This window comes from Gymnoscopelus microlampas, assembly GCF_963454915.1.
Source record: "Gymnoscopelus microlampas genome assembly, chromosome: 10".
Lineage (NCBI taxonomy): Eukaryota > Metazoa > Chordata > Actinopteri > Myctophiformes > Myctophidae > Gymnoscopelus > Gymnoscopelus microlampas.
Genome location: NC_139947.1, coordinates 42197224 through 42224723, shown reverse-complemented (window position 1 = coordinate 42224723; position 27500 = coordinate 42197224). Strand labels below are relative to the sequence as shown.

At 47.4% G+C, this 27500-nt stretch overlaps 2 protein-coding genes across 4 annotated transcripts in view; both read right to left on the bottom strand.

The window, feature by feature from the left end:
- csrnp2 (cysteine-serine-rich nuclear protein 2) overlaps positions 1 to 27500 on the bottom strand; it is a 352543-nt gene that overhangs the window by 4330 nt on the left and 320713 nt on the right. The gene's annotated exons all lie outside the window — the stretch shown is intronic.
- plxna2 (plexin A2) overlaps positions 1 to 27500 on the bottom strand; it is a 211741-nt gene that overhangs the window by 163721 nt on the left and 20520 nt on the right. For all 3 annotated transcript variants that reach the window (XR_014601560.1, XR_014601561.1, XM_084068097.1), the window contains exons 2-3: positions 13017 to 14355; positions 7807 to 7989 (exon numbers count right to left, since the gene is read on the bottom strand). Coding sequence is in view for 1 of the 3 variants with exons in the window: in XM_084068097.1 (XP_083924223.1) it covers positions 7807 to 7989; positions 13017 to 14219 (1386 nt within the window). In the remaining 2 variants the exon portion in view is untranslated. The remainder of the gene's footprint in view (positions 1 to 7806; positions 7990 to 13016; positions 14356 to 27500) is intronic.

The following is a 27500-nucleotide window of genomic DNA, read 5'->3' as shown; positions in this document are numbered from 1 at the left end:
AGAAGCAAAAACGGAATGAAAGAGGACAGCTGGCTGGCTGACCAGGCCACCTAACACCCAACTAGGAAGGAAGTGAGAGAGAGGGAGAGCGAGAGAGAAAGAGTGTGTGTGTGTGTGTGTGTGTGTGTGTGTGTGTGTGTGTGTGTGTGTGTGTGTGTGTGTGTGTGTGTGTGTGTGTGTGTGTGTGAGAGAGAGAGTCAGAGAGAGAGAGCAAAGCGAGGAGGAGGAGGATATGAGAGAGGGATGAATGGACCAGTGGGGGTTCTCTGTCTTCTTCTGTGCTTTTAACAGTGAAGTGTTTAGAGAGGGTCTGGGCCAGGTCTGGCAGACAGAGACGCTTCTCCTCTGAGGCCGACCATGAAAAGAGTGGGCCTGCTGATGCCCCGGGGGCCGCCCGCATCTGGCCCGCAGAGGTTAGGAACCGAGCTGCAGGCAGGGGGGTCAAGCAGAGGCCAGGTTCCTAAAAGGTCGCACAGACCTCCTTCCAGTCCATAACGCGCTCAATGGACAGGCAAGTCATTAAATAAACATTAACTTGGTTTGATTATTGCAAAGGAGCACCCGCTCGACTGTGTGCACATGCACCACCAAACCCCCCCCCACACACACACACACACACACACATGCTCGCAAGCATACATGCACACATACAAGCAAAGCACACAAAATGCTTCCACTCACCTCATGATCCCAGACTTAGCAGCTTGCCCTTTTTTTATAGTAATAACAACAACAACGAAAACATGGCACAGTCTTTGTACATTACTTCTTTTTTTTTGCAATAAGCAGCTTAGCAGATGCCATTAGTGTGGCCAACTTCACAGGCTAATAGTTTCTACAGATGGACAGGGAGTATCTACGTCTCTACTGTAGTTACTCTCAAGGGTGTTCAGTAGCGTGTTCAGTAGCGTCACGGCCGTCTGATGATCACAAGCTGTTTGCTACAAAGACAGCCTTCATACGGAACTTCACAGACACGCCAGAGATAATCCTTATTGGTCATCTTCACGTGCATGGGTAGAGGTTGAGCAGGACCTCTCTCTCTCTCTCTCTCTGAGATAGCACTCACAGCCACTCTGAAGTTCAGGTCATACCAGGAAAAAAAAAAACACATTTATGTGCACAGAGTGCACTAGTTGTATAGGAGTTTTCATTCAGACCTTTTCTGGGAGAAATTGCTTCAAATCGCTGTTGGGGAGATGATGTTCTTTCATTGGCAAAGGCAATTTCTACAGGCAATTCTAGACACCCAGTTATTGCCAGTGGGCAAATTGAGACCGAATTGCTTAGCGTTACATGATTAGAAAGATTGCTGGCAATCTAGCAGAGGGAGACTTGGAGATAACTGCCTGGAGATAAAATATTGACAGCTGTCATTCCAAGGAAAATACCCCCTCTCTGCCCAAAGCTCACCGTGTCATTTTGTTGTTTTACCTCCAAGGAACCTTTCTCCCTGCCAGGTTTGATAAACAGGTGCATTTTAATTCAACAGTGTTTTTTTATTATTTCCTTTTCAACAAGACGCAGGAAAATAAAGCCAATGACTTAACAAAGGGATGCAATTATTTGTTCTGTGTGGGATTAATTGGAGCCCAGCATTCAATCTGAATACAAAGTGATACAGCTGCTATTAAGAGACTGACATTCAGTGGGAAGTAACAATTTGTGAGTACGATGATTGGAAACAAGCTTTACCTGGTTGCAATTACAACACAGCCAGAGTTTAGTTTTTCCACTTGTAAATGCGTCTGGGATTTATTTATTTTAATTCACTCCATGTTTATGCAAGTCACACACTGACAACAAAGCTGGTTAATAAATCCATTAAAATAATATTTACTCTTCTTCCTAATAGGTCAGTTATTACCAAGCCCATGATGAATTACTGTTGGTAAAACAAGACTTGAGCATACAAGCTGGCAAGCTACTGTGCTGTTCTGTATGTTGTGATCATCACAATGCCACGATGTGTGTGTGTGTGTGTGTGTGTGTGTGTGTGTGTGTGTGTGTGTGTGTGTGTGTGTGTGTGTGTGTGTGTGAGAGTGTGTAGGTGACAGAATCCACCCCGTTATTCTCAGAGTATGACCAGCAGAGAAAGGGGGGCTCCATTCAGCTGTTGCCAAGGCCTCAGCTGTTGCTAAGGACATCATCCTCAATGAACGTCAGAGCCTCTCTCTTCGTCTCTCTCTCTCTTGTGTCTGTTTCACCTTCCTTCCCTGCCTCCCCTCATCTGGCCTCCCTCTCATTAGGGTGACGTTTGCCTAAAGGTCACAGCGAACGTGGAGGACGGGTCAGAGAGCACAATGCAACAGCATAATCTGACCGTGTCTGATCCCACTCAGCAGACCGCACCAGGCCAAAAGAAGACACCTGAGCAGCCTCAGGGCTGACAGACAGCAGACTGCAGTAAGTTAATGCATCTCATAACACTATGCTTCTCACTGGAGGTGGGGGGGCATGCAGGGGTGCACACGCTTATGCACGCATCCACACACACATACTTGCATACCATCACTGTCAGGCAGAAACCTTGTATCTTCTCCATATTTCATCTTTTTATATGTTTGAATACTTCATCATAATATCATATGATAATATGGTGTCATAATATAGTGTCATACAACAGTAGTGAAAATACCTGCGACATGTTCTGAGCTTATAGATAATATTAACACTGTGAGTGCAGATACTATTAACAACATCACGTGACTATATCACTACAATGGATCCATTGTAACACTGTACACAGGTTATTTTTTTCTACTTGCTGAAAAGTAACCGTTTTGGACATATAAGGTTTCCACCCGACAGTGACAACTATATGCACACACACACACACACACACACACACACACACACACACACACACACACACACACACACACACACACACACACACACACAGAGTGGAAGAGTAAAAGAGGCAGATCATAAGTCCATCAGGGCCTTTGGAGCAGCTGCCAGTATTTACATGCCTTTCAAGTTGCTGGCAGTTTACGTGCACAGATCAGCTGCTAGCCTAAGCTACATCCCTGTCCTTACGGCATACCACCACCGCCCCCACATGCTATCCGGCCTGGCCGCCATGTCAGACCATAGTGGTGGCCAGGTGAGCCGGCTCCGTGCCCATTTGCCATGTTAACTAGCTTGACGGCACATTTTGTCCAATTAAAAAACTCTTGTCACACAGGACAAATGCACGTATGCACCTGAGCCGCGCCTTTCAAACTCTCCCGTACAGCTGCCAGGGACGCCGTCCCAAACTGATTACTTACCAGAGCGTAACAAGAAGAATTAATTAAGCCTGAAGCGACACACACACCACAGGGCCATGGCCGAGGGACCGAAGGTTAAAAGGGTCGGATGACTTTTAAATGTCTATTCAAGGCACAGTTTGCTGCAAACTAGCACTGTTCAAACTCGTTTTTTTCTACCTCCACCATCTACCACCGCTTACTGTAATGTGATGATGCTTGAGGAATACAAAGAAAGGCATCGTATATCCGTCGTCAGTCAAAACATTACGAGGCACTAAAATAGCATGAAGAAAACGGAAAGACAAGCTATTTCTAGAACACACAGACCGCTGAAAGACTTCCACGTTTCTCGTTGCACTTTGGATCTTGTTTCTCTGCACACAGGCGCCTGAGGCTTCGCTAATGAATCTATACAGACACAGGTAACGCTGTTGAGCGTGAGAAGCGGGAGAGGAAGCCACTTGGGATCGCATCCCTTTGGTCTGACGTCAAACATCATTTAACCCCTTGTTTCTACTCCTTGCACAAGATAACCAGAGGTACTGTATATAGGATATTCATTCCTACCGTTTGGTGGGGATTGACTCTGATCGCCAGGGGAAACCCTGGCCGTGCTTTGTGCTGTGCATGTTTTAACCCTGTTCATCTACAGCAGGGATCTCTCTTAACATCCAATTCTATACATGAGCCCTGCCTTCTATCTCCAGCTATATCAAAGGCAGGGCTCCCTACGGCTCCGCTCTGCGCTTAACGCGGTCACCACTTCCCACCACTCGCGCCCGTCTCCGTGCAGAGAACGGGGAACCACACACAGCCAATTCCAATTTAGGTGATGCAATTCTTAGGTAATGCGCACCCAGAATAAACGGCATAGCAAATCCTTCTCCATAATTTGACCTAAGAAGCCCTGAAGCGCTCCACGGGTCTCTGGTTGCATAGACTGATAAAGAAAACGATATAGAGCCAAGTGGGTATCAGTGTAAATCTAGGCCCGGAATTTAAATAGGACATTAACTGTTGATAGAGCGAGGCAGCAAGCTGACTAGAGCATCCACCAGTGTTAACTCAGAGAGGACTTAACATCCTACAAACACCCCCACCCCCCTTTGCTACCCGATGGGGGCTGGTGTCAGTGTAGCTGGAAGTGGTGCGTGCCAGCCCGGACTATCGATTGGCCCCTTGCAGTTTTCTGCTGAGGTGAACATCCGCTCCCCTTCACAATCAATCCTGGCATCCAGGGAGGTTGGGGTGGGGTAGGCAGGTGCCCCCCCAGGATCCCATGACTACTTTCTGATGGCCACAGGACACAAAAGGACCCTCTTGCTGAGGACAAGCTTGCCGCATCATGGTAAACGCAACTTTAAGCTGTACTGTAAACCGTAAATTGCACTGTACTCTTTAACCACTTAAGCCCTATTTTATACTTAATCGCAGTGATTGCAGATATAGCAAACAATTTTCTCCTATAATGACATGCCCAAAATGGAGACGGCAGGTAGAAAGTGGTCAATGGGTTGCAAATTCATGCATGTGTGACCCTGCACCACACATTCAAATTTAGCCACACACGTCCACCTTATCAGCCCGTGAGCACTCGTGCCCACTGTGCGCGAGGATCAAATACAAGTGTTTCATGTTGTGCAGCTATAACGCCCCATGTGTGTATCCTCCTCACTCTATGTCTGTTCATGGCACCCTGCTGCCTCCTAACCTCATGTACTTCAATCAATCCCTTGCAAAGAAGAGGGGGGGAAGGAAAAAAAAAGTGCCACGCGTTGCCATGCACCAGCAGAGCCAGGGAAATGGCAACATACATTCAGTACTGTACAACAGCAGGAGCCAGTCTGCAGGGACAGGAGAGAGAGAGAGAGAGAGAGAGAGAGAGAGAGAGAGAGAGAGAGAGAGAGAGAGAGAGACGGAGGGAGAGATGGAGGGAGAGATTGAATGGGGAAAGTGAGAGATGGTGGAGAGGAGGGGTCGACGGGCATCTTTGGGAAAGCAGCCAATCCAATTACAGGCAGCGGTGCAGGCCCGGTTTCTGCACTAAATTCACATTTCACCAGATTCCCTCCTGCCCCCCCCCCCCCCCCACTAGTTTTGCCCTTCCCCCTCTCTCCCCCAGTCTGAGTCATGTGAAGGATGTGGCAGCATGGAGCACACACACACCTACCAACCATCAGATCCCGTCACACTGTGGCACCGTGTCTTGCACCCTTTCTACCGGTCTCACTTGCCTCTGTGGTTGTATCTGCCCTTTGACCCCATCCCGAGCCGAGAGGACGCGGTGTCACCGGGGCTTGTGAGGTCACCCTATCCCTTTGGCCCCCCATGTACGTGAAGGGATGACACCAAGAGCACACCCTTGCACACATGCATTGGTACACACAGTGGAATCCAGAGTGCTGTGCAGTCAGTGGGCACACAGCATGTAAACCATGACAGCATGCACAGCCACCTCATTGCTCCACGGCTGAGCGCCCCTCCGGGTTTCTCTGCTGGCCAGCAGACCGTGGCACCCCATCCCACCGCTGTGCGCCGCTGATATCCTGGTTAATTCCATGCCATCCAACCCCACCTCTCCCCACACACCCTCCATGCTATAAGCGTTACTGTGGTTACCAGTCATTCCCCCATGAGGAAGGAGCCAAACCTAGGCACCGACATGCAAAAAGGCCATTTTGCATGGATTTTCATACACAGGGGCGAGAGATAGACGCGTCGGCAAGGATGAGTGTGTGTGTGTGTGTGTGTGTGTGTGTGTGTGTGTGTGTGTGTGTGTGTGTGTGTGTGTGTGTGTGTGTGCATGTGTCAGTGAGATAATAAAAAAAAACATGCAGGCAACAGCAGCAGAGTGAGGAGAACACGGTTCTCCGTCTCATCTGATTTAGCCATGAAGGAAAAAAAGGCATTAAATTATTAAGCATCTGAAACAGGAAAGGAATTATGCAGAGTGAATCTTCTCTCCACCAACGAACTGGCCCGATCAGGACATTGATTCAGTTGAAGTAAAGGAACAAAAGGACCTAAACAACACAGGACCGGGGCGCCCACTGGCCTAGCGGTCCAGGCGCATACCACATATGCTGGTAATCCAGCTTGACAGCGTGTCGCGGGTTCGACTCCCGATCCCGACGACCGTTGCTGTGTGTCACCCCCCCATCTCTCTCCCCATTTCCTGTCAGCCCACTATCCTATCAATAAAGGCAGAAAAAGACTCAAAAAGTATCTTTAAAAAAAAACAACAACACAGGGCCATTTGTTTTTTTTTACAAGTGGGCCTGGAATCACAAATGTCTTGCCTAAAGACCCCCCCCCCCCTCATCTCACTTTCTGACATGCATGCAGCTGCCGTTAGCATGTGCATGTGGAAGCTATAGCACCATGTGACACTGCACACTCATGCTATCAGTCAAACAGTGTCTTGGGAGAGGAGCAGCCAGGCAGTTGCTGACTAATCTGTCAACCTGCTGTCTTATGACTGCGGTATGTAAGCACCACCGCAATGCAATGCAATCAAACACTTTACCTACAGTACATGCAACATATAATCACCATCTACTTAATTGGGGCGATTGGCACAATATCTTCAGTTCCAAAACCGTTTGTCAAAATTGACTGGAAAAACATAATAACCACAAAGTTGTTTGACCGGAGTCTCTCTGGGGTCTATACTAGAGTAGGCTAGTGTCTTTTCTGTTTTCGCTCTACATTAAATAGCCGTTCTACAAGCTTACAGCGCGGTGTCGCGATGCGTTGTAAGCTTGCATATCTGCTATTTTCTGCTAAGGTTTTCCACAGAATACGGATGCTGGGGTTCAAGTGGTTAATGACTATGACCTCCAGATGCTGAAATAATAGGATTAGCTCTTTAAGAGTAGCTCCAACTTTCTCTGCAACTCAGCTACTCTTATGCTTAAGTTATACTCTGTCATATAACAGTGTTGTGCAACAAAGATAGCCGATCAACAAGATCACAACACGTCATATTGCACCGCGTTGTGACCTTGTACTGTAGATTGGCTATTTTTGGCGAGTATAAAGTAGGCTTTAGCAAGCAGCAGTTGACATTTCGTTTTTTCTGTGTTTTCTTTCTGTCATTATTAACTGGCTGCTGGCCCTTATCCCACTCGTGCTCTCCTGTGGAGATGGCGAGGTTTACAAGAGCCTGCTCTCTCAAGCCTCACAGCGGGTCAAAGGCAGAAAGGTGCCTATTAAAATGAATGGGCCAGTGCAGGTTATTCAGCACTTAGGGCAGACTTAAAAAGAGACTGGTAATGACCACTACAGAGACCTCGCTCATACTCGCACACCCTTCCTCCGATTCTTTTGACAGCAGGCATTAAATATCAAGGAGAGAAGTCTCTTCATGTGCTCAGGAATCAGACCACTTGAATTAATTTACAATCGACCAGTGACGTTTTTTCTTCTTCTTTTTCCCCCCATTGTTTGTCTCCCAAATTACAAATTACAGATGGCCCAGAGGAAATAACGTGCAGAACGAGTGGTATTGGAGCATTCGATTAATTTAAGAAATGCAACTGTGACTGACCTTCTTCAGGCGTCCACTCTTCGTGCCGACGAATGCCACGCAGTAGCCGTTGTAGACGTAGGCAGTGACGGAGGTCATACGGTCGCGGGTTTCCGTGTACAGAGTGTGGCCGGTGACCAGTTCGGAGCCGCCGAGGGGCTGGTTGATGTCCAGGCCGCAGAAGGAGTCATCAATGGGCACCGGCTAAAATGAGGAGAAAGGAGTGGGGAAAACAGGTATTTAGTGGAGGGCAGAATATATACGAATGAGGGAGAAGCAATAAAAGGACAGGTGGCAACGACTGGGAGATATCCATATATAATGCATAAATCATAAAGGCTCTAGAGGCTTTAGGGGTGGAACGTGAAAGGCGGTCTGTCAAAACTACATCAGATGTGGAGGCATAGTCTCAGAGAATAAGATATGAGACGAGTGGGGAGAGACAGAGAGAAAGAGCGAGCCAGAGGGTTATGGAGGAAGACAGCTCACTAAGTAGGAAAGATGAAGGAGGTGACAGAGAGAGACATGGGGAGACGAAGAGAGGGAGTGACGGCAAAAGTCGCGGCAAGAGAGCCGCAGGGGGTCAGAGGGCGTCTTAGAAGGAAATGAGTGAATGAGGTTGGCGAGCATGAAATAGAGAGAGAGGGGGGGGGGGGTCTCTTGGCCAGACAAACGTTTGCCTTTCTCTTCCACTTGGCAGAGGTGTTTCAGCCTCACCTGACTGGACTCCACATTGCTCTCCCCGCTCATTACACTGGCCTAGCGTCACACCTCTGCAGGACAACACAAGCTGCATGATAACCACGGGACCCCATGGCACAAGTAGTGCAAGATGGCGCCAAAAAAAAAAACGTATGTACGTGCGTGCGTGTATATATATATATGAAGTACACATGAGAGAGAAGGCAACATTTAAGTGGAGAGTGTCGTGGTTTGAGCTGATCTGCTTTTAAGCTCTCCTTGGGAAATAATTACTACCTACTACTAAAATGTGGATTGTTCACACTTATACTTTAATCATTCCAGTTTTTTTTTTCTTTCAGTGAACTTGCAAAGGATTATGGGCCCTTGTGATGTTGGCTCCAAGGATTGCTTTCAAATGGGAACGCAGTAACTGTTATGCCCTCAAGTAGTCTGTCCCAGAGAGGAGAGGAGGAGAGGAGGGGGAGGAGTGAAATGAAGAGGAGGAGAAATGACGAAGGTCGTTTGTAGCGTTGAATCAGGTCAGTGCTAAGACAGAGTGTCTGAGTGTCTGTGGCCCTGCCAGTGGCTGTGACAGCGGCCTCAAAGTGCCACGTAGAGTAAGTAAGATGGGCTGGCAGGGTGAAGCCCAGCATCTCAGAAGTTCTTATATTGTCCTCTCTCTCTCTCTCTCTCTCTCTCCTGTGACTTATTACTTCTTAATCTCAGTTCAGTCAGTCAGTCAGTCAGTCAGTCAGTCAGTCAGTCAGTCAGTCAGTCAGTCAGTCTCTCTCTCTATCTCTCTCTCCATCTCTATCTTGTGTCAGACAAGCAGAAGGGTCCAGACAGACCATCCAGTATGAGTGATGTTTCCTACCCTGGGAGCCTCACACTGCACATCATGGCTGTGAAGGTTTTTTCTTTCACAGGCAGAGCAAAGGGGGGGGGGGGGGGGGGAAGAAGCAATAATGCTGACGGGGAGTAATCGCCTCCGCTCTCATAGTCACCCCCCCACCCCCCACTTTATGGCATTTCCTTTCATTCCACTTGGCCAAAAATAGCACAGAGGGATAGGTGAGGCAGCCAATCCCATGTGATATTTAAACAGGGAAATCTAAATTGAGCTCAGCTTACAGTGCAATCTGCCCGTTTCTCTCTCTCTCTCTCTCTCTCTCTCTCTCTTTTTTCTTTTTTTAATCAAATGGGCATCATAAGTTAAGAGATTGTTTACAGTATATTTAAGTAATTAGTTATGGGCAGTGTGTGTGTGTGTGTGTGTGTGTGTGTGTGTGTGTGTGTGTGTGTGTGTGTGTGTGTGTGTGTGTGTGTGTGTGTGTGTGTGTGTGTGTGTGTGTGTGTCAGTCTCTGGCTTATCAATAGCTACTCCTTCAAATGCATGCAGAGATTCCACAAGGTCTGATGGGGATCCAGACCGTTTGGTTCTGATTATATCAAGATCGTTAAGATGATGTATGCTTACCAGACTTGGCAGCCAACCCAAATCCCATTGGATCCCAAGCGGTCAAGTTTCCCGGCACACCTTCTCGCTGCACACACACACAGACTAGCATAGCCCCCATCTACATTTGAGTAAATCCCCACTACTGGTTGAGAGTTATGTGGATTCACCACAGCACCGTCTGTTTCATCTAGCGCTAATTACATTGCTAATCTTTACCAGAGCTGTGGTCTAAATATAGAGACAGTACACCGGTGCTATTAATCCTTATCAAGTAACCCAATGGGTGTAAAATAAAAATGTCTGTTTAATCTATACTCAGCATCAGCAGTTACGCTGGGGCTGGTCTGCTTCAACGCCGGCCTACATAATGATATTAAACACCACTGTGACATAATATAACACAGTTCCACATGTCAAGCTTTGGCGTGGAATTAAAGCGAAGGAGTGAATTAAGAGGGACAGGGTATCTGGTCTTCAACGTCACGCCGTCCTCTAGGATGTCATTGTTATCAATACAAGCTCTCATTTTTCACTCTTGTGCGGAACGGTAATTAGTTGTTAGGCCACCGAACTCGGAGAGAAAAAGAAATGCTGACGGCTCCAGACAGAGGAAAAACCCGCACTGTGAGACAGCGGGCCTGATAGAGACAGAATCCTATTGCAACTTCGGAGATGGTGTGAATCTCCAGACAGTAAAAGAGCTGGAAGACTGGGGTGATAAATCTTTGATGGGCTGCTGTGTCTGTATCCCCTGGCTCAACGTCAGATACCTCCAGCTTCAGACTCTGACCTGCATGTAAGCACACTACACACACTGGAATGTCTGCAGGATATAAGAGGCAGACCAAGGGCTATAATTAATGCTCGCTGCACTTCTGCCTACCCGCTGTTAGCATTGGTACAGCATGTGGAGTTTTTCACTGAGAAACCCATGAAGAACAAACCTCAGTCTCTAGGGGTTGATCTAACCTTGATTCACCTTCTTTTTTTTTTTTTACAAGTATTTCAAGTATGAGTAGTGTACAGAGATATACTGGGTTCTAGGCCAAATTGATTTCTTTTCCCCTAACAGAGGCAACCAAGTGAAGCTCCTTTCCCATGGTAGAAAAAACAGTCACACTCTTTTAAACAGGAAGACGAAATAAGCAGTCAAGGTTAACATGGCTGACATATCCTATCCTGCTGTTAAATGTGATTTGTACGGACCTAAAGACTTTCTAATCCATTGACATCTTTCTGCATAATCCGTTAAACACTATAGATTTATTGACTCCTCATTGACCACGAGGACTGTCTGGTCCTAAGCAGGCATTTGACATCCACTTATCTGTGAGGCTACAGACACAGGGCCAGTGTATTCTTGGCGTGCAACATGAAAGGAGAACAGAGCATTATTGGCAGCTCAGAGTGCTAGTGAGATGTGATAATGAGAACTAAAGGAGGGGAGTGGGAGGTACAGCCTTGTAGGTAGCTAGCTGGCTAGTGTGGTGCCCGGCACCCTTCGAAGTTGACTGAAGACCCCATGGAGAGATGATGAGGGATTCAGCTGGGAGCTGAGAAAAGGTTCCAATTCTGTCTTCCCACGGTTAGAAAAGGCTTGACGCTGAGACATACCGTTTCTCCCTCCTCCGCCCGCTACCCCGCCCCTCCTTTCGACCTCGTCTATCTACGCCGCCTCTTACTCGGCGGTGGCTAATGAAACCGAACAGCGCCGGTTCCAGATAACGTCTCTCTCCTCCTGACAATCACCTCTGACATTACGCTAATGGGGAATTTACTGATGTTAATAAAAGCGGTCAATAGGGGGTCCCTGGGGGGATTAGCAGCCAAGGAGGCAGAGTGGTGGTTCTCATCACAGCGGAGCAGGCAGGGATATCGTTAAGACCCAACAAAAATATATATTTGCCCCCTCCCCACTGCTCCTGCACACTGCCCCCAAGACCATGACACGAGTCCAGCACAGTGCACGTATGTCCAAATGAACCAAGTACTGTATGTGTGTGAATGTGAATCTCTCCCATATACACACACACACACACACACACACACACACACACACACACACACACACACACACACACACACACACACACACACAAAGCTAGTCATTAGTGTTCATTATTCCCCTTTTGATTCTTAATAGCAATTACAGAGGGAAGACACAGAGGACCGTAATCTCCCGGGACTGAAAAGAAACCTAACAGGACTTGACACGATACTGTAGGTATGTAGAGATCTATAGAATAACTGGAAGAAAGAAAAGAGTGTTGTGATCAGCTTTCCATTAGTGCGCGCGTGCGTACACACACACACACACACACACACACGCACTCACTCTGTGGGGGGTGGTGGAGTATGTTTGTTTGGATTGTGCTGAAGGAAAATATTATCGCTTTGAGGGTTGCCAAGCAACATAAATCCACCTCTCATGTATGAGTTTCTCTCAATGAGAATATGCTGTACAATAAAATTACTTTAAAAGGATTACAAAGCCACAAAAATAATTAGGCATAATTACAGTGAGATAGTGATTTGATAACAGGATTCTGTGCTACGGCATGTCACTTGACAGTGTATGTTTTAATTAGTGCAAACGCTGCAGCGTCTTTGGAAAATGTGGTTTCTTGGCCCATCATTGACCAACTTTGGTCACTGCCTTGCCCCAGCTGTTTAAAGTTTCTATTTTAAAGGAGAGAACATGGAAGCTTCTGAATGGAAGCAACGCCATGAACCTCAACAGAATTCCCTCCACTAATTCAAATGCACCACAAATTCATTATTCTGTTGCCTCAACTCGTCTCGGCTGTAGGCTGATACAGAAATGCATCCCTCGATGTGTGCATTGGACTGGTTAGTTGATTCAGTTCTTGATACTTAGAAGACTTAGATTTCCCCATAAGAACAGTGCTGCACTGTTGAATATTAAACAGAAGGACATGGAGCCACAGAATGGATTGTTTTGATCCAGCGACATAAAAGAGGCATACGGCTGTGTTAATAATATTCATACTGCACTGAATGTGAATTTGATGCGCACTGTGTATTTGTGAATCTGTGCTAATGTATGTGTAGTATCGCTGCCACTCACCGCTTTGGTGCAATGCACTTCCTTTCCCAGCAGCCAGTTGAGCTCCAGATGCCCCTCCCCCTGGTAGCAGGACTGCAGGCGCTCCTTGATGCGCAGGTTGATGTCGCGGATGGAGAAGACGCAGAGCGCCGAGTCGTCCGGCGGGCGGTGGAACTGCTTCTGGCCCTTGGAGAAGACGGTGAAGAGGACGTCGTCCTGCGCGCTGATGTTGAGCGAGGCGGCGAGCACGCGGCCTGGCTTGCCGAGGTAAGCGGCCTGCAGCAGCCGGTACTCAATGCCGTTCCGCACGCAGCCCACGGGCAGCGACACGTAGGAGTGGAACTTGCGGTCGTCCTTGCAGAGGCGCACGATGCGAGAGGTGTAGAAGAGGTCGCTGGCGGAGCCGCCAGATGACATACTGTTCTCTGGTGTCTCGGGCTGCACGGTAAGGAAGTAGACAAAGCCGCCACTGGCAAAGCCATACACATAGTAGATGTCGAAGTGGGAGACCAGCGCCAGTGTGTCAGAGGGGATCTTGATGAGGGACGATACAAAGTCTGTGTGGAGTTCATAGTCGAGCATGGAGGAGGACTCTGGGTCGCGGGGCAGCTTGCGACTGGAGATGGTCGGGAAGTAGTCCTGCTTGCCGTCTACGGCTGTGCCTATGTATAGTGTGCCATCCTGGCCCTTTGAGGGCACGATGACCCCATACATGGTCCCCGTTTGGTTAACACTGGAGAGGTAGTGCTCTTTCTTATGGGATGGTTCCACCAGGATGAAGAGATCATCCAGCCGGAGGAGTTTGCAGACACCCTGGTAGAGGCTGCCACAGGCCAGCAGGCGGTTCTGGGAGTAGTCGATGAGTAGAAGCTTGTTGACGTTGTTGGTGGAGACCAGGGGCTCCGTGCATGGCTGAACGATCAGAGGCGGGTAGCAGGCCTTGTTGTCATCCTCCGGACCCGTGTCATGGGAAACCAGAAGGGTCAGGTTGCCGGAGAGTTTGTAAACTCGGTTGACCGCTCCGATGTACAATGCCCCTGTGGTCTGGTGGACGGTGAGGTGGTTGAACGCCCACTCCCGACGTTCAGGATAGAAGCTAGTTAATGTCTGTCCCCTACACAAGGTACTAGAGGTTGCTAAGAGCCAGTAGCCTAGCAGGACAGCTATAGCTTGTATTTTAGGCCGAAGCGATAAAGTCCTGCGTGTCACCTGCCGGTCCTCCATTCCTAACAGGGCCCTACAAGCAGCGGCAGAGGAAGAGGAGAGAAGGGACGACAAGAGGGAGGGAGTAGACCTTCGCCTTGGCGTTGTTGAAGGCTAGCTTTCAGGTTCCAGTTTCACCAGGGTCTTCAACATGTTTCTGAAAGAAAAAACAAGAATGAAACGGGAAATTAGAGTCAATTAGAGCCACAAAGGAACAATTCTGGCAAACGGAAAGAAGGCTCTCCATTCTCTAAAGACGCAGATCAGGTCATGGTTCATCTCCAGTAAGGCAATGAGCTGTGGTGAGGCTGACGGAAACAATGGGGGGAAATCATTATGGTGCACATTCCAGAGGAGCTGCTGAACAGGGCAGGACAATGCAGGAAATGAGAGGCAGGTTCCAGCAACGGAAATTAGTCTGACTTGAGTCATACTGCCGCTTCAATCACACACACTGACCATGGTGTTTCTAAGAACAGCCCAGTAGAGAACAAACACAGATACTGGCCATCCCCACCTGCTTGAAGTCATGGGCACTCTGCAGTGACTCATCACTCTCAGTCCTCTCCAAGTCATGCAAACTCAATTTAGGTTCATAATCCTTATTGAATTGGATAACATCTCTTATGACTTAATCACATTAACCCTGTCTTCCCTATTTGGGGAATGTCATTACAGGCACACATTTTCAAAATGTTTCGATTTTTTTTTTTTAATGCTTTGAAAACAGCAGATCTACAAGCTGACACGGTGTGTCGTGATGCAACGCATTGTGAGCTTGTAGATCGGCTATTTTTTAATTAAGCTTTTTTTGTATAAAGCGGAATTCAATTCAAGATTTCAAAACAAAAAAGTGAAGTGGGGATTGTTTTTGCAACTATTGATTAAACAAAAACATAACAAAACCCAACAATGAATGCAACAGCAGAGCCGAAATCCCTGCATCTTCTATTCCTCCGCTGGTTTAACCCAACCAGCCCCCCTTCCCCACAATCACTTGTCATCTATTCCTATCTATCTCTGAAAACATATATCAAGCAAAGTCTGCAATTTATGTAACTATGCTCAGCCAGGGCTGCAGATCTGTGTGTGCCATAAATCAAGAGACGGGGGCCCCCTCTTTGCAGTTTATCCCCAGGAGTTAATTATCTCGTCCACTGGAATGGGAAGGCCTGGATCTTATTACTGGAACAAAGTGAGAACAAATTGGGAGCCAGCTTCACGCACCCCTCCCCTTCCCTTTTAAGGGAGCCTGCTATACAAAATAGAAATTTATTAATTATTCTTTTCCCAAATGTTGCTGTTGTTTTTTTATCCTTTTATTCTATTTATCTCCCGCTGACACGATCAGGTCCTGGAGGGATTAATCACTGGCAGCAGAACAATCATCCTTAAATGAATCAGGCCACCATATTAGACATGCACACACAGCCCAACCCCCGAAAAAGTCATCCAACCCAATGTGTGTGTGCGACTGTGCGTGCACATGCTTTTGTGCGTGTCTGTAAGTCTGTAAGTAAGTGAGTCTCATTCCCTCAGTATTATCAGAGTAGTCTATCAGAACCGAGCAGTATAAGGGGCTAACAAGTAGAGACAATGGCGGCGCATCCCAAAATCAAGTATGATTAGGCGTAACGATCCAACGAGGGTAATTACTGAAGACCTGGAGGAGGTGCATAAGCTGTGGAGTGAAATAGGGACACCAGGGGCTTGAACGTGTCGGAGATGGGCCTGCATTGTTTCGTCACGCTTCACATTTGCATTTTCAGCAGCGAGGGCGCTGGGAAACAGGGGTGAGGGATGCGGCTGGAATAATCAGCTGCCGCTCCGTGAATTAGCATGCACTCTGAAGACGGTGGAACAGAACAGGAACAGGGGGAATAACACGGGCATGAGGCCATTCTGAATTACAGCACCGATTCAGATCCCCCTCTCAAGCGTGTCTGCCCTTTTATAGGCCTCTTCCGAAATCCGGTAATGGTCATCTTGGGGCCCCTCCCCTCGTCCAGTGATCAACGGGCATGCTACTCAGCTCTGACTTTAATACAGACTCTTGGGGAGTGTATTGATCCGTGGGTCCATAAACATAGGTCCAAGGGCCCAGTCAGGCTGCTCACGGCAGGCACGGCGTGTGTGCGGGCCGAGGTGTGGGAGGCGCTGGTGTCCCAGAAGCACTTTATTAGCATGGTCATAAAGGTGTCACACCACTGAAGCAGCTAGAGCTGGGCCTCTCTGCCCCTCGTGCCCCCACCCACCATCAACCGCCTGCCTTCAGCCATGCTCCTTTGTTTGAGTTTGCACATGCTAGATGTGCAAAGCGGATCCCTTTGGAGGTATAATCAGCCTCCCGCTGAGGCAGCTCTTTCCACAAGCCCTGCAGCCTTTTGCCCTTTAGGGCTTTAGAGGCACTCCTACCCCTCTCCAGCGAGGAATATATCCTCCCCTCCCTCTACCCTCCAGTCCATGGGAGGAATATATGCATCACTCGCTTTTCATGTTGTGGCAGCAGCTGCAGGGACGAGGAGAGTGTGCCTGAATGGTGTAAATAAATGACTCCTCAAAGGTTAGCGGTTCATATTGCTCTTCAGCGAGCGGGAGGTGATGAGGCCTTTGTTTAAGTTGATTGCGCGACTGCCTCTTTGTCGCGCTTGACAGAGATTCCTTATTATGCAGCCATGGAGAGAGACATGAAAAGCAGAATGAAGCAGATTCACCCCCTACTGCTTTCTAGTTCAAAGCTGTGTCTTTGTCTCTGTTTATGAGGAGTCCGATTTGCCGGGAAGAAACATCTAACTATATAAATGGCGACCAACTTCCGCACCCTCGGTGTCCACACCCCACAGCTCTGTTATCGACTAAACAACGCACCGCCAGACCACATGTCGCCAACTGACTCGCCACGCCGGCCGCGCTGAATTTACGCCTCGCGTAGGGGACATCTCACTGCTCATTACACCTTTTCCACCGCGCAACATAATTAATTCTACTCACCAAATGTCGGACAAAACGGAAGGGGAGGCAGCTTCGTACCGTTTACCGTGCGCACGACCTCATCACCACAACAGCAGGCAGCCGCTGCGGGGGTTTTTTCCTTTTTTTCCAAACTTTTTTTTTGGTCACCATTTTCTCCAGGCACCATTTCTGGTGTAACGTCGGGTGTTTCTTTTCACCAGCCAATCACCTTTGACGTTGCCACGTCCGTTGCCACGTCGCGCTGACGTACGCTAAACAAGCGCTGCCGTGCGCACAATGCAAACGAGCCCAAAGGCGCGCAAAAATAAGCCGACCATTGCTTAGACACAAAGTCAGACCTGGCAACGCAGCCTACGCCAATCATGTGTGAGAGATCTACAAGCTATGGGCCAGAGACGCCACCGTATCTTAGCAACAACTACAGCGCTCACTCTCATTGGTCGTGTCACGCTAACAGCAGTCTCCAGACAATGGCATCGCAGACAGCTTGCTGTTACTGCTGTAGCCATCACAGGCAGTTGCAGCACGACGGACAGGGCGCTGTGATAGCTGCCATGTCGCTAACGCTAACCTGGTTGTCATGCCTGCAGCGGCTGTGCAATCACTTTGTCAACAATGCACGTTCGTGTGGTGAATGTCTATATTGCTGCTCAGTTCGTCCATTGTAGATGGTGTATGTTTGTGTGTGTCTTCTGGAGAACTATGTAGCTCCACAGCAACTACAGTAACTAACGTAATGGCAGGACCGCCCCGTGCAACGCAAGTTAGCCTGCATTATGGTCATGTAGTAATTTCAGATAATTTCGCTCCGATTAGAGCAGTGTTTATCAACCCTTTCACGCCGCCCCCCCCCCCCCCCCCCCCCCCCCCCCCCCCAAATACACGTACTTGATCTGGGACCCCCCCATTCTGTTTGACTCCGTTCCACAAGTAAATATTGTGAAAATAGCCGATCTACAAGCTCGAAACGCCTCACGTTGACAGGCTTTGTAAGCTTGGAGATCGGCTATTTTCTACATGATTGCCTCTTTCTTACATTCTTTGCCAATGTGGCCCATGTTTTCATAGCATAGTTTATTGACTACTTCTGTTGCAGAAATGGCCATTTCCTTTACTTTCGGTTTTTTATTGTCTCCGCCAGGCCGAAAGGCATGGCGCAAGACTATGTTTCACCCCCTGTCCGTCCGTCTGTGATAGCTAATCTCTCACATCGTTGACTTGATCGCAGCAAAATAACAGCCCGATGTGGAGAGTCAGTGAGAGCTGGATAAACGACGTAAAATGTGTCAAAAGGAGTCTGTACGGCTGTCGATAAATGAACACATGACGTCGGTGGGAGAGGAGATATTGTGTCTTTTGGACAAACAGCAGCGTGGTGCTGATGTTTGTTGTGTGAAGCAGCTTAATGTCAGAGTGTTTGTGTTGGAGCGCCTCAGTGCGGCTGCAGAGTTCATGTGCAACCTCTTCCAGAGAGACACAGAGACACTAGAAACTCTGCTGTGGAAAAAAAACACTGCTGGGCATTGACTTTCCTATGGACATTGATCTACACACTGCAGGTATATCTGTTACACACACAACATCAAACTACACACTGCAGGTATGATGCAGCGTTTGCATTACAGCCAGCATGCCAGCGTAGTTCCCATATGGTTTCAAGGTGGGCTAAACCATATGGACCCCATGTCAGCAATGTCAGCGGCATCCACTTCAGTCCCAACTGCGATGCCCATGCAGGCTATAAGTAGCTTCTACCTGGCCCTTAGGTGGGCCCCAACTAGCCATGTTTATGTGGGACCAAGGCGGGTCCTAACTGGGTTTGCCCATGCAGGCTTTAACTGGGTTCTACCTGGGTCCTAGGTGTACCCTAACCAACCACAGTGCTGTGCCCATCGCTCCAATTGTTGTGACGTCAGGGCTCTCAATACTGCACATTGGTGGAGGAGGAGGGGCCGCAGGGCGACCGCACACATCGCTGAACCAATGGTAGCCCACGGATGTTTCCTCTGTGGATTTACAATCTGCCCCTCTATGCCACATATCATCCGCACTACAGGGTCTTCACTGACCGAGCCACGGCCCCACTGACCCTCATGACGCTACGCCACTTAAACCTGCGGCAGCATGCGCTGGGTTGCCAGGTTTGCACAGCCTGCGCCAGAAACAAGCAACCACCTTCATGAAAAAAAAAAAAACACCGCAATGCTCCGCAATGTTCCAGGGGTGTCCCCGCGCGTCCCAACACTCCACAGGGGGTCAGTGGACCATCAGGGGGTCCGCGGACCCCCTGTGGACCCCCTGAAACATAACAAATATTATTTCTTCAAATTTTTTCCTTTTTCAAACAAACTTTTCCACAGTTTCACTCCGGCGATTTGGGTCCCCCAATATACACACGGCCACGCTGGGCCCCGTGCGCGGCTGGGGTTGAGGGGGGCGTAGCCCCCCGAAACTCTAGTTAACATATAAATGCAAACAGTAATGATTCACACTGTAGTCACCTACTGACCTAGAGAAAGGAGAGGGCATGTTGAGTTATGGCTGTGTTAGCCCGCTGTTATATAGGGGGTGAATTTAGCACAAGGGTGGCATTCTCGGATTTAAATTGCCTATAAAAATCAACGACTCTGAAAAGTTAGCTTCTGCATTGTGGAAACACGACTGTTGCCTTTGTGACAAATCTTGACTCATTGCCTCATCAGCAAAACATGAAGAGTTATCTCTGTCCCTGCTGACACTCTTTACACACTGCTACTGAAAAAGTCAGATCTGATTTGTCGACATATTAAAACACTGAGAGGCATATTGACGTAGAAAAATGTACCAGGGGAGCGCCGATGGGGCCGGTTAAGGCGCATACCACATGTAGGCTGTAATGCAGCCTGACAGCGAGTCGCGGGTTCGATTCCCGAGCCCTACGGCCTTTGAAGCATGTCACTCCTCGTCACTCGCTCCTCGTTTCCTGTCACTCTCCACTAAACTATCAAAATAGAGGCAGAAAAGCAAAGAAAATATCACCAAAAAAAGGTACTGGCATGATAGCAAATTGTCATCCACTCTCAAGAGTTACATCACACACGCTTATTAAACATAACAAGACTAACAATGTGGCTGGATCGTGTATGAAACGCTGTACTGATTTTAATTTGAAACAACGGATACAGGAAGCGGCGACACTCTACCGGTGTAACTTAATCAGTCAATGATTTTCAGGTTTTCATGTTAATCGCATAGAGGTTTTGTCGTGCCAGTTTAATAGATCATTCAGGTTGACTGGAACTAAGGGTGCAAGTACTGTAGCACCAGCGCTGACATCAAAATGATGAGAAAATATTGGTCATTAGGATAGACTACTACATCCCATAACCTGTAGCGACAACATCTGATGGCCTGGAGAGAGGACTGCTCTGCGATTGGCTAGATCCTTCTTAGGCCAACTGGCCAACCAATGCTGTAACTTCATCACTTAATGACTCAGTCAGTCAGAGATATTTGCATTTATATGGCTGCTCCCACTTTTTCGGTCCTGCCATATTAACTAACCACAATTCTAAGCATGCACTCAACATATCTGCAAAGAGCCCCATTCATTTTTAAACAACTTAAAACATGCCAGGCTATCAGTGCTCGACTGCGAGGCGCATCTCCCTCGGTTTGCCCCTCTTATCCAGGGAGAATCAACTGAAAATATTGATCAGTTTGCTGACAAATTTGCAAAAATGTTTTGACTATGTGCGGATTAGTAAAAGATTTAAACTTGGTCAAGTTGACTTTTGCTGCAGGATAAACACTAGGCCTCATGTTATTACATGTACTGTATCAGTGACATTGTATTATTGCATAAGTTTAAAGAGTGTCTTTTTCCCCTTTTTTTTACTGTAACATCACTATTTACAATTTAGCCTAGATATCATGGTTGGGTATTATGATTTCAGTAGCTTGCACTCATATGCATGAAAGGCAAGCAATTAAAAAAACAACTGCATCCCAGCACGCACTCAAGTTGTGATCATGGTTTGGGGGGGAAAATGTTGTTTTTGCTTTCATTCTGTTTCCATAAATGTGTAATCAGGATACAACAAAACGGTGCATTGACACGCTTAGGCAAACTGCTTCCGAATGCTTGTTAATCAAACGGGTCCCACTGGCTGCCTGCGCTCTGTCAGTGTGCCTGGTTGCTGGTCCCCGTGTCGAAATGTTGGCGGTGCCTCCAGCCACGGGGCGGCAGATACAGCAGCCGTGCCAACAGTGGACACAGGGAGCTGCATTGTGGCAGATTATCTTTGAGAAGTGAAGCCCTTTCCATAGCAGAGAGCAGGGGGATGACGAGAAATGAGAAAAGGCTGCCCGGCAAAGGGGATGATGACAAACAACCAAACAAATACTGAGAGGTTGTGGACAGCCTGGAAACTACTGTGCTGTATATTTGGCAACCAGCAAAACAACTCTAGAGAGGCCAGGGTTTGAGCCGGATTTATACTTAGTTGCATGCCGGTGTCGCAAACAAAAATAGCTGATTTCCAAGATCAGAACGCATCATAGCGCAACACATCATATGCTTGTAGATCGGCTCAGGCCTTAGGATGAGCTGTCTGAACAGGATACAGAAGCTCAGAAACCCACAGTCAACCTAGGATAGGCAGCAGGTCTTCTGCCTTTGTGTCTCTTGACTGTTTCCCTCTATTTCCTTTGCCCCCACATGCTAAGCTGCTTAACAATGCAGCCAAATGTGTTTGATCTCCTAAATTCATATTTACAGCAATTGTATTCCAGCAGATAAAGAACATAAACCACAATCCGTTTATGCTGTTAAACCCATTGTTGTGGGTTAGGAAAAGGAAATGACAGATTGGGATTTCATGCCATGGATTAATCCGTTATTCCCTGAGTGATTAATGTAAAGCGTGAAATCTCTACGCTTAAATAAAACTGATACGACACGATTCAAACAGCCAACTTGAGGAAAAACACAACAAATGTACCATTGAATATATTCAAAGAGGTTTACTTCACAAAAATATCCCCAACTTTTTTTCTGATCTTGTGTAAATCTGCAGCTTTGGCCATTTGCCTGGTAAAAATAGGTTTAATCTTTCCTGAGGGGAGATCGTTTTTCTATAGGAGCCTATAAAAAAGCGATTAGCAGTAGAGGTTAGTCCATTAGTCTTCTCTCTTAACTGACACCCACGGTGGAGATAATGAGAGGGTTCTCCAGCATCCCGTGTCATGAAGTCAGAGGAGTTATATTTACGCATTCCTTTGTCTCCACGAGAAGTGGCTTTCTCCATTGCAAGCTTTATCTGACTGCTTCCAAGAAGACTCAACACATCCATCATGTCATCTATCCTCTTTCCTAGCAACCAAAGGGAAATGACACAGTAGCAAAAGAGAGGGATGGCACCCTCAGAAGCCACAGACACTCCAATAACTGCTATCATTGGCCTCTGTCTGGTTTCCTGTGCAGCAGGGCTTAAATTGGCTGCTGTAAGTACTTGTGACACTAGTGGGCTATGTGGGCATTGTTGAAAAAAAAAGGTTTGCTCCATAATATACTAACATGGACATTTTTATGGTTAGCATTTCTATAAACACAGAATGCATTTTGTGCATCTGTATTAGGCTCTGAGCTCTGACTAAATGACAGTGGTGTACAGTGAATGAATGTGCACTTGTACATGATTAAGCATGCACGCTAAGGGGCGGCTCTCCAACATAACACTTAGCAGCCAGTGTTGTGCTGCATTTTCTTCATTAGATATGGTCAACCACCACATTAGTGCACTGGGTCAAGTCTTGGTCTGGGTGCAAAGGCCTGCAGCGAGGGCTCAGAGTGCTTCATAGTTCCTGAACTATACCCATAGTCAAATCTTAGATCTTAATCAGCCTCTCACAATTATTACAGCAATGGAAGCATAAAGATCGCTCAACCCCCCCTTCACAATTTGAGAATCTCCACACACGCACATAAGCATGTCAACATGACAGAGGAATTGCGGGGTGTCAGCGTAACCGCTTATCCTTTTATGCAAACAAGGGCACACGCATCTAATCTTCCCCTTTTAACCCCATCTGTGTCGAGGGAGTAAGCCCCCCACCCCCCCACCCCCCGCGCACGCTTCAAGCTCTGTTAGAAATAGAATGAGGGCTCATTGGCACTACGCCCCACACACACACACACACGTCACACACACACACTTTACACTTAAGACTCACACAAACACAATCCTGAATCGCTGCTCCTGTTTCTACTGACACAACTAAGAGCCTTCCCTGTACCTCTATTATAAACTCAAGTTACGATCCTCTCGGTCCTCACACCAGTAGCTGCATGACATACATACATACAGCCTCATCAGAGCTGTCCGTCATCCTGTGGAGGCAGCTTTCTGTTGATGAATTTCCATAAATCTGAATCATAAAAAAAAATATTGTGGGGGGTGCAGCGAAGGGAAGAGGGAATCCTCAGCGGGCAAGGAGAGCAAACAGTCGAATGTCACCAGAGGCCACCGGATCAGATACACCTCTGCTCACACGCAGATGAGTAGTGATTGAATTAGACCCTTTGATTGACAACCATACATATTTTATCATATCAGAAGACGTTAACCGCTCTAGACGCATGCCGCTGAATAATTCCACCAGTTTGCAAGTCAGTATTGGGGCATAATGAAGGCTGTCTACCTGGAGGATGCAAGACTTTGTACTATTAGATGAAGGGTGGTGTAGTGGTGTACAATTTAGAACAGTGATTCTCAACCTTTTAAATTTCAAGGACCCACAGTTTGATATGCATTATGCCATGTTTTTTTTTATCTCTGGGACTCAAATCTCTACTGTAAAATCCTCAGTGTTCCATTTAAATCTGAGAGTGTGTACAAATACTTTTTTCAGAGTGACTGACTGTACATAAACCCATAAGGGTTCATTTGGTTCCTAACTATTAATCATTTAAAAGGGGACCCCCTAGAACCCCCTCAAGGACCCCTGGGGATCCCCAGACCCCACTTTGACAACCACTGATGTAGAATAGTGATATATCTGTGTGAATGACTGTGATTTGCATGCACGTCTAACTGAAGGTGCATGTGATCTTACACAAATTGTGTGAAACAATTTTGGCAAATGCCTTATATGCATATTTCATGGAAAGCAACTGTCGAGTGTGCCCTCTATATTCGGATTTAACGGAAATCCTTGGTAATAACAGCCTAGCAAGAATGAAACGTTAGCAACCACATCCATTCATTTGATCTCCTAAATGAATTTATGAATTCCAGGCAGTTTAATTAGGAGGATAATTTCAATAGAAACACCATCTGAGCATTTTTCTCTATAATTCAAAGATTATAGATTACAGTTGTGTAATAAATTAACATTCTGAGGAAGGGGGGGGGGGGTTGTCACAAGATCACAGCCCCCTTCTCATTTAAAAATCCAATTAAAATTGAGGCGTGAATGTTTGGTTTGTTGCGAAGTCATTTGGAGCACAGCTTTTTCAACACATCTTCCGCTGTGTGTGACACTTGCGAAGCTGCAGACAAATGGACCTGACGAACAGAAGAGCTCGGGCCATGCATCAGGTTGCAGGTGCAAACGACATTCAGAGGGGCATTAGCTTGAGTTAACTGGGCGCTCTGCACCATGTGTGCGCTAGATGCATGAAAGGTTCTGTTAGTCTGGCCTTGAAGCCTCGTACAGCTGAATGAATGGGAAGGTTCCAGTTTTGCTGAGGGCAGCCAAGCCAAAACGATTCAGCCCAAACAGTTGCAGGTCAACGCAAGACCAAGAGCTCTTCATGGCTGAATGAATATCTACGCATGTATGTGTACATGTGTGTACGTGTGTGCATGCATGCGTATCTCACGATATATGTGCGTCCGTGTGCATGTGCGTCCAGGCTGTGCCTTCATACATGGTCGCATTTGCTTTCTTTATCAAGCAGCTTTCCCGGCGGAGGCGGAGGTTATCCGTGTGCAGCTGCACTGCGCTAAACCGAATTGCATGCTGACCCTCTGTACGCAGCCAGCCAAACGGATTGAGGCACAGATGAACCAAACCTTCTGTCAAATAATCACGCCAAATCCCTAAATTAAGCGCCACCAAACGGCTCCGCAAGTGTGTGAAACTATGTGAGATTATGGACGCTATTTTTCTGACAGCATGTGTGGGTGAGTGTGTCCGGGGGGACTAATGAAGAAGGGCTAAATTAAAGTGTAGCTTCCATGTCAGTGGGCATGTATTGCCACCAACCTCTCCTTCATCATCAACCATTCCTTCAGGATCAAGCCATATTTATCCATGCAGGATGGATGGTGAGGCGTGCCGATGAGAGGCAATCTACAAGCTCGATGTACGAGTTTGTAGATTGGCTATTTGTGGCGCACAACACAGGGAGTATAAATGACGCATGACAGTCTTGCTGGCTCACTGGTCAGGGAGAAAGAGGGAAGGAGAAGGAGAAAGAGAGAGACAGACAGAGAGAAAGAGGGAAAGGATAGGGAGGGAGGAGGTGGAGATTGAGACAAGAGGGCAGAAACCAATGTGAATGGTGACATGTTAGAGTGTGAAAGAGAGAAAACAACCTGCGCTTCGTGTGTGTGTGTGTGTGTGTGTGTGTGTGTGTGTGTGTGTGTGTGTGTGTGTGTGTGAGAGAGAGAGAGAGAGGGGAGGGGTTGAAGCAAGGAGGGGGAGCCCCATGAATTCATTATTTTAGCTGGGCAGCAAGCCGTTACAGCCGCCGCGGAGGCAGCCACAACTCCACAAGCTGGCATGGTGCGGACACTATTATCTGAAGCAAATTTACACAGGCTGGCTGGCACCCACAGGGGGGGAGGAGGAGGAGTGAACGAGGGGGAAGGGGAGGAGGAGAAACAGAGAGAGGAAAGAGAGCAGGGGGGGGTAAATTACATAGAGCATCTATCATTTGGGGTCCAAAATGGGCACTGTCTCTCTCCCACCTACCGCTTAACACACAATATTACTTTACTCTGCAGACACTCAAAATCCAACATGGTTACATAACAGGGTTTGCGGGTGACAGAGAAAAATGATAGAAATCCTGCCAGTCAAAGTAATCCCTTCAAATTCTGCTGCTACTGTTTGGTAGCTGGACAGTGTGATGATGAGAGCCTGGGCTGGCTCTGTAATTATGAAGCCTGATTTGTACTTCATCATAGGTCTGTGTCGCATGCTGAAAATAGACGATCTACAAGCTCACAATGCAATGCATTGCATCGCAATGCCTTGGGAGCTTGTAGATCGGCTATTTTAGGCACGGAAAACTCATCTGGCTAACACCCAGCCACTGGAAACACAGTGTGATGCCGCTCTTGGCCCGAGTGCTCCAACAGACACACTCGTGGCGTGGCCTAAAATGGATCACCATATTGTTACACTTCTTAAGGCTTCATAAGTAGGTTAGACTTTGCATTATTGGGGCAAAAGTACAGTGTTCTCTTTGGAGACATTGTGATAGATTGGGGTCAAGAACCAGCTCTTCATTGTGGCCAAAGGAAATGTGATGAATTGCAGATAAACACACACACACACACACACACACACACACACACACACACACACACACACACACACACACAAACACACACACGCACACGCGCACACGCATGCGTACTACTTGTGCACACACGTGCATGAGAGCACACACGCACAAACATTTTGGATGCTTCTGCAGTCATGCTTGTAGGGCCAACCACGACTCTCTCCACGCTAAAATCAATTAGCTGTCAATGCAATTAAGTATGTGTGATCAGCAATCTCTGTTTCCCGTCACGCTGCAACCTGGGACACACATCTGGCTGGACAGAGAGCTGGCAGAGCCTGACGGCAGAGATGCTGGTACTGAGGTACGAGAAGAACACAGGACCATATAAACAAACAAACCCACACACGTGGTCATGGAGGAATGATATAACATGCATTTCTCCAAGCTAACGCACATTACACGTACATGAGTTAAAGCTATTCTTTAGAATGAATCAAATAAATTATAAATGTGATTCTCCCAGTTTGAGATTGAGGTGAAAATAACAGGACTGTGTGCATGTGTGTGTGTGTGTGTGTGTGTGTGTGTGTGTGTGTGTGTGTGTGTGTGTGTGTGTGTGTGTGTGTGTGTGTGTGTGTGTGTGTGTGTGTGTGTATGACCAGGTGACTGCAGAGCATTTTTTATACCTTGTTCCGTGACCCACATATTGAGACAATGTCCCGCATTTTGACTTGCTCTAGTTTTCAAAAGTCAAACCACTGCAGGAGGACAGACACTTTTTTTCAGATTTGGCTTTTATTCAATGGTTGTGAAGAAAGCAGTTGTCA